Source organism: Oryx dammah, unplaced genomic scaffold, assembly GCF_014754425.2.
Source record: "Oryx dammah isolate SB20612 unplaced genomic scaffold, SCBI_Odam_1.1 HiC_scaffold_29, whole genome shotgun sequence".
Classification (NCBI taxonomy): Eukaryota; Metazoa; Chordata; class Mammalia; order Artiodactyla; family Bovidae; genus Oryx; species Oryx dammah.
Window position 1 is genome coordinate 50,955,766 of NW_024070213.1, and position 13,492 is coordinate 50,969,257.

The 13,492-nt window shown below is 44.0% G+C and overlaps 1 protein-coding gene across 1 annotated transcript in view; it reads right to left on the minus strand.

The window, feature by feature from the left end:
- The window catches only part of STAB2 (stabilin 2), a 167,785-nt gene that overhangs the window by 52,433 nt on the left and 101,860 nt on the right, over positions 1 to 13,492 (minus strand). Inside the window, exons 39-43 of the mRNA XM_040234847.1 lie at positions 12,097 to 12,192; positions 6,138 to 6,183; positions 5,186 to 5,262; positions 1,133 to 1,258; positions 472 to 545 (exon numbers count right to left, since the gene is read on the minus strand). Of these exons, the coding sequence (XP_040090781.1) occupies positions 472 to 545; positions 1,133 to 1,258; positions 5,186 to 5,262; positions 6,138 to 6,183; positions 12,097 to 12,192 (419 nt within the window). The remainder of the gene's footprint in view (positions 1 to 471; positions 546 to 1,132; positions 1,259 to 5,185; positions 5,263 to 6,137; positions 6,184 to 12,096; positions 12,193 to 13,492) is intronic.

Genomic DNA, 13,492 nt, shown 5'->3' on the forward strand with positions numbered 1-13,492 from the left:
GAACACTGGAGTGGGTTGCCAAACCCTCCTTCAGAGGATCTTCCCAAGCCAGGGATTGAACCCAGGTCTTCCACATTGCAGAAGGATTCTTTACCATCTGAGCCACCAGGGAAGCCCAAGAATACTGGAGTGGGTAGTCTAACCCTTCTCCAGGGGATCTTCCTGACCCAGGAATTGAACCGGGGTCTCCTGCATTACAGGTAGATTTTTTACCAGCTGAGCTACCAGGGAATCCCCACTGTAGGAAAGGCCTTTCCCCCACGAATCCTTTGTTCCTTGCTCCTCCCACCTTCCTCCTCTTTCCAAAACAACGATCTCTAGGGGAATTGTTTCCGAATTTCCTCTAATGTATTTATTTCATTCTGTTGCTCCCTAGAGGTCTGTTCTCAGCCCCTCTCCCTCAGGCCTGGGTCTGTATCTGCAGGAATTTGCTCCTAGGAAAATGTAGCCCCCCAGAGAGGCAGAGCTCACCTGGTTGGGTCCCGTCTGTGTGCACTCTGCATGCCTGTGGCAGCCACCATGGTTCTCCAAGCAGGGGTTGATCTCTTTAAAACAAAAATCCCACACCTGGCATGAGAATCGAGCCTTATTTTTAAGTAAAGGCATCTCGATGGATCCAACCAAGCAGAGCAGGTGTCAAGGCATGAGTCAATTTTCTTGGCAACTCTGTGGCTGAAATAACCCAACAGGGAGGGTGCTGGCTGTGGTTTCTCAAAACTGCCCCCTCTGGGATGGGACTGTGCCAGTTGAGGCGTATCTGCAAGCTTGACTCTGTCCCTCTATTGAATGAATATGAGTGTTTGCAGCCAAGAACTTGAAATAATAGAATTTTGGAGTCTAATTCAGCATGTTATGAATGAAGGGATGTAGGATTTAAAAAAAAACCACACATTTGTAACCATCACAGTGTAATTGGCTCAGAGAAAAATCATCAGTAGATGCTCAATTTAGGAGGACATTTTGATGGCAAGCAGGATGTCTGCTTGGTGTGAAAGCGTTTCCTAGCTGATTGCTTTTAAGCAGCCAAGGGAAAACAAGTAAATGGAAAACAAGTGGAGGGATCAGACAGCACCTTGACCGAGGGGTCAAAACTAAAGGCAGTTGGAAATCGCAGGTGAGAGGTGGTACCTACCTATGCACACGATGCCATCGCCAGTATAGCCTGCCTTGCACACACACACCCGGCTTCCTGGGGTGGTTCTTTTGCAGACAGCCTTGGCAGAGCAACCTCCATTGCTGATCTCACAGGCATTGATTGCTATACAAGAGAAAGATGACACAGAGCAGTGGAGAAGGAGGGGGAAAATTGATGTGTTTTTACTTGAGTGACTGAGAAATAGAAGTTACTTCAAAATGGCAGGCATTGGATTAAACATAGATGAGTCAAAAGAATGCAAAGCACTAGATGTCACTGGTGAATTCTATCAAACATTTAATAAATACCAAAATTTCACATGCTCTCCTAAAAACTGAAAGAGGAGGGAAGACTTCTCAATTCATTCTATGAGGCCAGTATTACTCTGATACCAAAACCAGGCAAAGCTATCACAAAACAACTATAGACTAATATCCTTCATGAATATAGATTCAATATCCTCAAGAAAATACTTGCAGGTCAAATTTAGAAATATATAAATGTGATTACACACTGTAAGAAAGAGGTACTAATATAGGAATACAAGATTGTTTAACATCCCCCAAGTCAATGAACGTAATAGAGCACAGCAACAGAATGAAAGACAAAAACACAATCGTCCTAGTATAAGGAGCGAAGCCTTTTGTCAAAATTCAATATTGTTAATGATAAAAATACTCAATAGACTAGGAATAGAAGGCAACTTCCTTAACCTGATAAAGGACATTTTTCACTTATGAAAAACCCACAGCTAAGATCCATTACTTTGCTGACTAAGGTCCGTCTAGTTAAGGCTATGGTTTTTCCAGTAGTCATGTATGGATGTGAGAATTGGACTGTGAAGAAGGCTGAGTGCTAAAGAATTGATGCTTTTGAACTGTGGTGTTGGAGAAGACTCTTGAGAGTCCCTTGGACTGCAAGGAGATCCAACCAGTCCATCCTAAAGGAGATCAGCCCTGGGTGTTCTTTGGAAGGACTGATGCTAAAGCTGAAACTCCAGTACTTTGGCCACCTCATGTGAAGAGTTGACTCATTGGAAAAGACTCTGATGCTAGGAGGGATTGGGGGCAGGAAGAGAAGGGGACGACAGAGGATGAGATGGCTGGATGGCATCACTGACTCGACGGACATGAGTCTGAGTGAATTCTGGGAGTTGGTTATGGACAGGGAGGCCTGGCATGCTGCGATTCATGGGGTCGCAAAGAGTCAGACACGACTGAGTGACTGAACTGAACTGAACTGAAGATCACGCAGATCTTCAGACCAAATGCTTTCTCCCATGATTAGGAATAAGGCAAGTAGGTCTGCTCTTACCACTTCTGTTTAACACTGTGTTGAATGAAGGTTATGGTCAGGGCAATTAGGCAAGAAAGAAACAAAAGGCATTCAGATTAGAAAAGATGTAAAGGCATTTCTGTTTGCAGGTAACATGATGTGCTATGGAAAGTCCTGAAGAACACATTAAGAAGAATTAGAGCGGATCATTGAATTCAACAATATTGTAGGCCACAGGATCAACAGTCAAAAATCAATTGTACTTCTAGACCATAGCAATGAGCAAATTGAAAATGAAATTAAGAAAACAATTCCACTTACAATAGCATCAAAAGATGGACTCCATTAACAAATTATAAAACACTCTGAAAACTACAAACATTGTGGAAAGAAATAAAAGATGACCTAAATAATAGAAAGACCTTCCATGTTCATTGCTGGAAAGATTTAATATTGTTAAGGTGGCATTACTCTCTATATCTGATCTACAGATTAAAGGCAATCTGTCAAAATCCCAGTTGATTTCTTTGCATAAACTGACAAGATTATCCTAAAACTCGTATATAAATTCAAAGGGCCCAGAACAGTCAAAACAATCTTTAAAAAAAAGAGCAGAGTTGGAGGACTCACACTCCCTAATTTCAAAACTTACTACAAAGCTTCAGTAAAAGACAGGGTGGAACTGACAGAAGGATCCATATGGAATTAAGAGTCTAGAAATAAACTCAAACATCTGTGGTCAACTGATTTGCCACAAAGGTGCCAATATGTTATTTCCATCACCGGAAGAATGATCTTTTCAAAAATTGGTACTGAGACAATTATATATCCATATGTGAAAGAATGAATTTGGACCTCACTGTATATACAAAAGAGCTTCTCTGATGGCTCAGCGGTAAAGAATCCACCTGAAAAGCAGGAGACACGGGTTCAATCCCCGGGTGGGGACGATCCCTGGAGGAGGGCATGACAACCTACTCCAGTATTCTTGTCTGGAGAATCCCATGGACTGAGGAGCCTGGCGGGCTCCAGTCCATAGGGTTGCAAAGAGTCGGACAGACTGAAGCAACTGAGTACACAGGCATGTATACAGAAATTAATTCAAAGTGGATCCAAGATCTGGAGTCCCAAGGTGTGCATATGAGTCCTGGCTTGCCCTTCATTCACCATGTGACTTTAGACAAATGACTTAATTAGTATGAATTTTGGGGTACACCCATACAAGCTTATGCACAGGTTTGGATAATGTATATGAAAGTTTTATAGAAATATTGAGCATTATATTAACTTACAGATGACAAAATGATGCAAAGAGCAGTCAAGCAGCTGTCCCCAGGTAACACACACTATAAAAACATAGATTTAAACCCAGGGAGTCTAACGACAGGACTGTTCATAACAGCTGCCGTTTTGCTATCTCCCCTGAAAACAGGTAGCAAGAGAAACATTACAGTTATTTGTCTTTCCACTGTTTTCACTGGTATGTTGAACACACCCTACTTCAGGGAACACCTGAGACAATCCCCAGGGTCAGATGGTTTAGAACAGAAATTGGTAAGGACTTCCACTGGTGATCCAGTGGTTAAGAGTCCACCTGCTTTATAAAGCAAGGGACATCGGTCTAATCTCTGCTCTGGGAAGACTGCATGTGCTGCAGGGCAACTAAGCCCGTGTGCCACAAGTACTGAAGCCCGCATGCGCTACAGCCCATGCTCTGCAACAAGAGAAGCCACCACAATAAGAAACCTGTGCACCTCCCACTCACCACAACCAGAAAAAGCTAATGCAAGCCCAAATTTAATTAATTAATTTAAAAAAGAAAGCAAACTGGTGCAATCATTGTCTAGCTCTACCACAATCTGGACTGAAGCCTTCGTGGACGCAGTGTCAAGAAAAAATGATGCTGTTTCCATTTTTTTTCTAGCACTGAGTATGTATTGGTCACCATAAGAGTGTTAGCTCATATTTATCGAGTGCTCTGTGCCAGGAATGTTCACAGGTATTAATTAAGATCATGCTGCCATCCAACAATCCATTGAGCAAGATTCTCTTATGACCTACAACTTACAGATGACAAAATGATGCAAAGAGCAGTCAAGCAACTGTCCCCAGGTAACATAAACTGTAAGAACATGGATTTGAACCCAAGAAGTCTAACACTGGGGCTGTTTTTGACAGCTGTCTCATTCTGTTGTTGTACGTGGAGAGGTCATTTCATCCCAAACTGCTCTACAAGGGACATTGTTTTATGTTTACTTTAAGGGTTGTTTAGAGACCACCCAAGGCCATGTGGAGAGTGGGAAAAAGAACCAGGGCTCAAGCCTCTTTGTGTCCCATTTCAGAGTCCCCATGCCCAGGCCACACCCTTGGTCAGCCAAACCCATGATTTTTAAAGCTCTCCAGGTGATTCCAACTGTGGCCAAGACTTAGAGAAGAGAACCAGGGCAGTGGCCCCGGACGTTCCCAAACCAACACATCTCATCCGTGAATAGTAGGTGTCCTGCCCCTGAATGAGATTAGCTACCCTACCACATCCAGTTCCCCATCACTGCTTGGTAGCAGCTATCCATTTATTTATTTTTGGCCTCATCACATGGCATGTGGGATCTTAGTTCCCTGACCAGGGATCGAATCCACACCCCCTGCGTTGGCAGCATGAAGTCTTAACCACAGGACCACCAGGGAAGTCCTGCAGCTGCCCATTTAGTCTGCAGAAACACAGATCTCTCAATAGCTTGGGTTACCCTCCACCTAGCAAATTCCTTCTCTACTTACCTGTGCAGACGGTCCCATTCCCCTGGAACCCTGCTGCACATTTGCACAAGGCTGTGCCATCTGGATTGAGAAGACAGCTGCCAAGAGAAAGGGCAAGTGGTGTTTGTAGAAAAATGCACAACATCCCGCCTCCCGCCTGGATGGGACTCACAATACCCTTCCCCCTAGGATCCCAGCTCCTGCCCCATGAGGCACTCAGAGGTCCTCCTCCCTAAGGCTTTGGAGGAGAGTTGATCCCCAGCACGACCCCGCCACGGGCAGCTAAAACTGAAGTCACTTATCAGGCAAACAACAGAGTGTGTATATGGAGGCATTGGTCCAGGGATACAGAGGGCAGCTGCCCATCTTCAGAGAGCATCCTATGTGCTCAAACCTATACTTCACACATTACTTCACATAACCTACACAATATCCAGTAGCCCTAACAGGTAGGTCTATCATTCTTCCCATTTTACAGATGAGGAGAGCAAGACTTAGAGGCATTAAATAAGTGACTCAAGGTTATACAATCACTGGAAATGACAGAGGCTGATTCAAGTCTAACTCCAGCTTCTGGATTCTTAATGAATTAACCTATTAAGCTCCTCTGGGTGTTATGAATATGAAGTTCGCTTATGAAGACGGAAGGCTTGGCTGTGAATTGCAAGTAAGATATGATGAAATTGAGGCCCACCAGGCTCCCTCTGCTTCTGTGAAAGGGTCCCTGTGGCTTGAATGGGGGTAACAACTGGCACTCTGCCAACGTGTCAGGTAGCTCAGGGGGCAGCTTGTTCAAAAGGCTGGATCTGGCAAACTGATGGTGGCATCATTTTTAGTTTTGTACTTAAATCTAACATAAATCCTCAGAAATGGTCTCAGGAAGCTGCTTCCCTAAAGACGGGGTCTGGTAGACACACACTATTAGGAAAAATCCCCTTTGCATCATTCCCAAAGGTGGCCAGAGGGCACCTACTTGGCGCTGGTGTGGCAGGTCCCGTTGCAGTTGTCTTTTGTGATCTCTGAAACAAGAGAACCAAATGCTGTCAGCCTTTCCTTAATAAATCTCACTCAAGAATATTCTTTTAGTACTTGGTGATAGGAAATGATTTAGTTCCTCACAAGTTAACTGGTACACATCATGGGAACTATGTGACCATGTAAATTCTCTTTTACCTTGGTTTCTAGGAAGCTCAGAGACAAATCTGAAGGTCAAATACACCAATGGAGTGTCTCCTGTGTGCCAGGTTCGTGCTAGGTGGTGAGGCTGTACACTACTCCCTGGGGTTTAATTTCCTATTTTATTGGGTTGGCCACAAAGTTCATGTGGGTTTTTGTAAGAGCTTATGGAAGGCCCCAAATGAATTTTTTGGCCAACCCAATATTTATACTTTCTATGTTCCTTATTCTTTTTTTTCATCATTTTGCTACAGAGTGATATAAATAAGCAAATGTTGTTGTTGTTGTTTAGTCACTAAGATGTGTCCTACTCTTTTGTGACCCCCATGGACTGTAGCTCCCCAGGCTCCTCAATCTATAGGATTTCTCAGGCAAGAATACTGGGGTGGGTTCCCATTTCCTTCTCTAGGGGATCTTCCCAATCCAGGGATCAAACCCACAACCCCCGTCACCACTGGCAAGTGTATTCTTTACTGCTGAGCCACCAGGGAAGCCCAAATAAGCAAATACCTAATTATAATTAAGTTATTATTGTTGTTGTTTTGCATGTGCAAAAATAGCCCAGAGCCTGGCAAGCAGCAGGTACTCACTACCTATTTGCTGAATTAATTCCTAAATTTCCTGGAACAATATTATGTTCTTATTCTTGGATGCCCAGCTAACAGATACTTCCTGGCAGGGGAGGATCTGGCAAGAAATTGTTAGAGATGATGGAAAAGTACCCACTGGGCTGGTCACTCAGGCTAAGAGCCTCTGGGAAAGAAATCTTGCTAGGTCTGGCCAAGTTATATAGAAGGTCCTGAAACAGAGGCCTGGCTGTGAGAACGGTCGTGTTTTCTGTGAGAGGGAACATTTATAGATTTCGATGAGATAAGTGGATGCAGTGCCATTCTGTGCCTTTACGTCTGCTAGTCCCTGAGTCTGGAAATCTCTTTCTCTCTGTTCCGTTTCTGAAATCCCAGCCACCTTTTAGGGCCCCCTCCCTGGAATCTGCTCTAGACATTTGATTCAGTTAATTGATAGAGACCACGTGGTGTGCTCTTTTGAGAAGGATATGGCGCCCCATCTGACCTCAGAGGGAAGAGTGCAATGATCAATTAACGATGTCTGACACGACTTGGGAGTGGAGGATTTGCATGCGAACAAAGAATAATCTAGTCTGGTGGAGAGGCGCTTTACTGTGCACTCTTATATCACAATTTTTTGAATATGACTGAACATTTATTTACATTACTAGGCTGAAGCTCCTTGCACATTGTGCTCCTTGAACAGACTGTGCTGGAAAACTGGGCAAGTGCCAACTGGCAAATAGCTTTGTACTACATTCTCCTAACAGAAGACGAAGATATTAAGAAGGAGTGGTAAAAATACACAGAAGAACTACACAAAAAAGATCTTTATGACCCAGATAATCACGATGGTGTGATCACTCACCTAGAGCAGACATCCTGGAATGCAAAGTCAAGTGGGCCTTACGAAGCATCACTAAGAACAAAGCTAGTGGAGGTGATGGAATTCCACTTGAGCTTTTTCAAATCCTGAAAGATGATATTGTGAAAGAGCTGCACTCAATATGCCAGCAAATTTGGAAAACTCAGCAGTGGTCACAGGACTGGAAAAGGTCAGTTTTCATTCAAATCCTAAAGAAAGGCAATGCCAAAGAATGCTCAAACTACCGCACAATTGCACTCATCTCACATGCTAGTAAAGTAATGCTCAAAATTCTCCAAGCCAGGCTTCAACAGTATGTGAACCATGAACTTCCAGATGTTCAAGCTGGATTTAGAAAAGGCAGAGGAACCAGAGATCAAATTGCCAACATCCATTGGATTGTTGAAAAAGCAAGAGAGTTCCAGAAAAACGTCTATTTCTGTTTTATTGACTACACCAAAGCCTTTGACTGTGTGGATCACAACAAACTGGAAAATTCTTCAAGAGATGGGAATACCAGACCACCTGACCCATCTCCTGAGAAATCTGTATGCAGGTCAAAAAGCAACAGTTAGAACCGGACATGGAACAACAGACTGGCTCCAAATTGGGAAAGGAGTACGTCAAGGCTGTATACTGTCACCCTGCTTATTTAACTTATATGCAGAGTACATCATGAGAAATGCTGGGCTGGATAAAGCACAAGCTGGAATTAAGATTGCTGCGAGAAATATCAATAACCTCAGATATGCAGATGATACCGCCCTTATGGCAGAAAATGAAGAACTAAAGAGCCTCTTGATGAAAGTAAAAGATGAGAGTGAAAAAGTTGGCTTAAAACTCAACATTCAGAAAACTAACATCATGGCATCCAGTCCCATCACTTCATGGCAAACAGATGGAGAAACAATGGAAACAGTGACAGATTTTATTTTTTGGGCTCCAAAATCACTGTGGATGGTAACTGCAGCCATGAAATTAAGACGCTTGCTCCTTGGAAGGAAAGTTATGACCAACCTAGACAGCATATTAAAAAGCAGAGACATTACTTTGCCGACAAAGATCCATCTAGTCAAAGCTATGGTTTTTCCAGTAGTCATGTATGGATGTGAGAATTGGACTATAAAGAAAGCTGAGAGCCAAAGAATTGATGTTTTTGAACTGTGGTGTTGAAGAGGACTGTTGAGGGTCCCTTGGACTGCAAGGAGATCCAACCATTCCATCCTAAAGGAAATCAGTCCTGAATATTCATTGGAAGGACTGATGCTGAAGCTGAAATGCCAATACTTTGGCCACCTGATGTGAGGAACTGACTCATTGGAAAAGACCCTGATGCTGGGAAAGATGGAAGGTGGGAGGAGAAGAGGACAACAGAGGATGAGATGGTTGGATGGCATCACCGACTCAATGGACATGAGTTTGAGTAAGCTCCGGGAGTTGGTGATGGACAGGGAGGTCTGGTGTGCTGCAGTCCATGGGGTTGCAAAGAGTCAGACACGAGTGAGTGACTGAACCGAACACCCTCCTAAGGTGTTTTTCCTATAGGCAATGAAATTCTCCTGCAAGCAATGGAGAATCACAGCAGGTCACTAAGTCCTGGGGCGTGGGTGGGAAGCAATACTGCTGTGGTCCAGATGTTTCTGTCCCCTGCCCCCAGGCCACACTTTGAAATGCAATCTGCAATATGTCGGTACTTGAAGGTGGGGACCCAGGTGATTAGCTCATGAGTGTGGAATCTTCATGAATGAAACTAATGTCCTTATAAACGAGACCCTGGAGAGTTCCCTTGCCCCTTCTGCCATCATGTGAGGAGACAGCCCTCTGCAACCCAGAAGAGGGCTGTCACCAGAACCCAGCCATGATTCTGAATGCTAGCCTCCAGAACAAAATAACTTTCTGTTGTTTATAAGCCAGTCTATGGTACTTTGTTATAGCCTGAGCAGACCAAGACATCTATGCTTTAGACGGTTCTGTGTGGCAGCAGTGTGAAGAATGGAATGGAGGAAAATGTGACAGAAGGCAGAGAGATGGATCACAAGGGTACTGGTAAGAGGAGCAGCAGGAGGAAGGAGCTGAAATAGTTCACCTACGGTACTAGGGACAGGGCAGGCGGAGGCTGAGAGGGTGGCTCCAAGACCGGGTGAGCAGGTGGGAGTGGACTGGGGTCTTTTTCCACAGTAGAGAAAGCAGGAAGAAGATGAATCTAGTGGTTCATCGTTGGCCCTGCTTTCTTCCCCTCATGGCACAAATACACCTCTACCTGCTTAATGACACATATGTCTCCAGCCTTGGCCTCACTCTTGAGACTTCCACCGACACACTCACACCTGCTCTACAGTGACTGTCTGGAAACCTTCCGCATCTTCCCCAGACTGCCGGCTGCTGGGGCAGGGACCACACACTGCTCGTTGCCGTGTCCTCCAGCAGAGCTCCAAGTGTCTGATGAATGAATGAATGAGCTAATACCTCCTGGGAATCTCCACCTGGGTGTTCTCCCGCCCCTCAAACCCACCCGCCTGCAAACCATGCTACCTCTTGCACCATGCTCCTCAGCTGGACTCTTCCAGAACTGGCCCAGCATCTACACAGTGGAGCCCTCCCTCCCTCTTCCTTTCTTCTGTATCTCTAGTTGCCTCATGCTCTTGATTTTAACTCATTTGACAATTAAGTGTCTTTGTTTTCCCTGCCACAGTCAGGCCACCACCTTGGTTCAGATTTTTGTTAACTGCCTCCTGAAAACCTGTGCAGCCTCCAGGTTGTTCTCTGCCCCTTTAAATGTGGTTGGTCCTCTTGTGCACACGAGGGTAGTCTATGAAACAACAGATGACCTCCTGATTATCCTTGGCTGTCACTTCTGTCTTGCTCCATTTCAGGGATTCCCCCAGGCTGTCTTCCTGTTTATGTGACCCCGTTGCTCCCTACTTTCCTATCTCAGACCCTCTAAACTCTTGCTTGGCACACCAGCATTTTACATCTGCTCTAGGGTATCTCCTTGGCTTGAGACCATTTACACTTCCAACTTTAGCTTTTCAATGAAATCTGTGTTACCCTGATTTTTAGCATCACCTGGAGTTTTGGGCAAAGACACTCCTTCTGATAACTCCATATCCCTGGAGCTCTCATTGGGCTGTCAGGCACCTGTGACTCCTCTCCAGCTCCCGCCCCAGAAGAGGGGGACTTTCTGAATACCTGCTTCTAGGGGTAATTTCTCCAGTCCAGTGTCAGAATGACCTTTCTAAAACACAGATCACATCATACTGCTGACTTGCTCAAAACCCTTGAACAGCTTCCCAACAGGAAGCTTCAGCAGAAGGTCCGCCGCCCTTAGGCTTCCATGACCTGACTCCTGCCCACATCTCTAGCCTGTTCTCATTCCATGTTCCTCTTTGCCCCTATATTCCTCTCATCCTGCAATCCTGTGGTTCTGTAGATGTGCAGAGCTCCCCTACATCTTTGCGCTTTTCCATAAGCTTCTTTCTGTGTTAAATTTTCTCTCCTCTCACCACTCTCATAGGGACACGTAAGGAATCATCAGTGCAGTAGGAGCGGGGAGGGTTCAGGAAAATGGACTGGCTCAGACCCTACTGAGAGTGGGAAGTAAATTGATATAATCTCTTGGCAATAAGTAGCAAACTTTTCCCCCAAAGTACCAACTGCTAACTCAGAAATTCCATCTCAAGAAAACTAACCAAATGGATTAATAAGATAAATGCAAATATATATGAATATATACACACATATGCATGAATATATATATATATATATATATATATATGAATGAAATAGTCTTTGCAGCATTGTTTATTATAGAAGAAAACTAACTTTAAGAACATGGTAAAGAGAATGGCTACCCACTCCAGTATTCTTGCCTGGAAGATTCCATGGACAGAGAGGAGCCTGGTGGGCTACAGTCCATGGGGTTGCAAAGAGTCAGACACGACTGAGCCACTAACACGGTCTGATAATTGGATATTATATAGACATTAAGAAAAAAGATATTTCTCTATGTATTTATTCACATGAAAAGATATTGATCATATGTATTATGTGAAGTGAGAGACTCACAAAACTGTGTGCAGAGCATGGTCCCATACACATGTCTATACCTAGAAAAAGGCTGGAAGGCCAATATGAAATACTAATGATAGTTTTCTCCCTGCCTTGGGAGTATGAATAATTTTCATTTTCTTTTTAATGCTTTTATTTTACAAACTATTTTTGCTGCAAGTAGGAATTACTGCCAAAGAAAGAAACGAAGATGCTATTTCTATTTTAGGAGGAAAAAATAGAGAACAGATCACAAGTATCAGAAGGTTGGCTCTTACCACTGTCACATTTCACTCCTCGCCAGCCCACATCACAGTCGCAGGCACCGTCACCCAAGGGTCCTTGATTGCATCTCCCGTGGACACAAGTACACTCTAAGTGGAAACAGCCACACACTGTCAGATTTTTGACCTGTGTTCAACAACTCACTTTTCATTTACTACAAAGTTTCACTTCTGTGCATTTAAACTTCTATCTTTTTTTTAAAAAAAATTATTTTTACTTTATTTTACTTTACAATACTACATTGATTATACTTCTGTGCATTTAAATTCTCCAGTCCACTTCCAGATAATTAGTGTCACTAATGGGTGGGTGGGGGAAGGGGTTGGATTCCCAGGAAGGGCAGGGGTCATAGGAATGGGCTAAATGGTGAAACAGGTTGTGCTTCAACAAAGACCACCCTCTGGGGACTGTGTAGCACTGCGGGGCAGTGACCCAAGCAGTGTGAGAGCGTCCTTGGCTCAGGTTATCAGAGGAGCCAAGGTTATATGGGATCCCTTGGAATGGAACCATGTTTATTCCCTAAGAGTAGGTTTCAGAGAGAAGTCCTTTGGGATCCCATAAACCTGGTGAGGCACTGCCTTCATTGACTACATAGAAATGCTGATTCCTTTGTTATGCAGCAGTGTGGTGAGTGTCTTTAGGAACTGGATGAAAGCTAAGGATGCCTTTCTCAGAAAAAAGCATTCAGCCTTGGGGATTTGCTGGACCCTGTGAGGATCGTCTGTGGATCCTAGGTTAGGAAATCCTGCATAAATGCAGGTATATAATTCTTCCATATAACACAGAAAAAATCAGCATAGTAATGCCAATTACATATTATACAGCCCAATTATAATGATTCAATTTTATATTGATTTTTGTCTGGCTTGGACTGGCTGATGAGAAAACAGTGATAGCCAGATCACATGCATGACTCTCAATAGAAGGTAGAAAAAATGCTTTGTTTTCCCATCATGGATTAGAAAACCCCTTCTTTCCTGTCAGCCCACTCATAAGTGTGTGCCCCTGGGCACAAGAAAGTCAGGGTGAGAGACTGCAGGTGCTAAAACAGATCACAATTTTCGTAAAAACAACACAAAGCATGTGGCTGGCTGTGTGGACCTATAGAGTGACCATCACGTAAAGGGCCTGATTCAAGAACAAGGCTTTGGAGGGAGCAGGGTGTGCATTCAAACTCACCAGGTGTGACCTTGGGGGAAGTCATACACCCTCTTTGCCTTAAGTCTTCATTTGTAAAAAGGGGGCATGAAGACTCCAGTATATATGGTTCCCATGTGGATTAAAGGAGATAATGTACACAGATCTGCTTTTCAAACAATCACACAATGTCCAAAACTGAGTGTAACCACAGAGACCAGGGCCCACAGACTAATACAGAAACATGGGTGG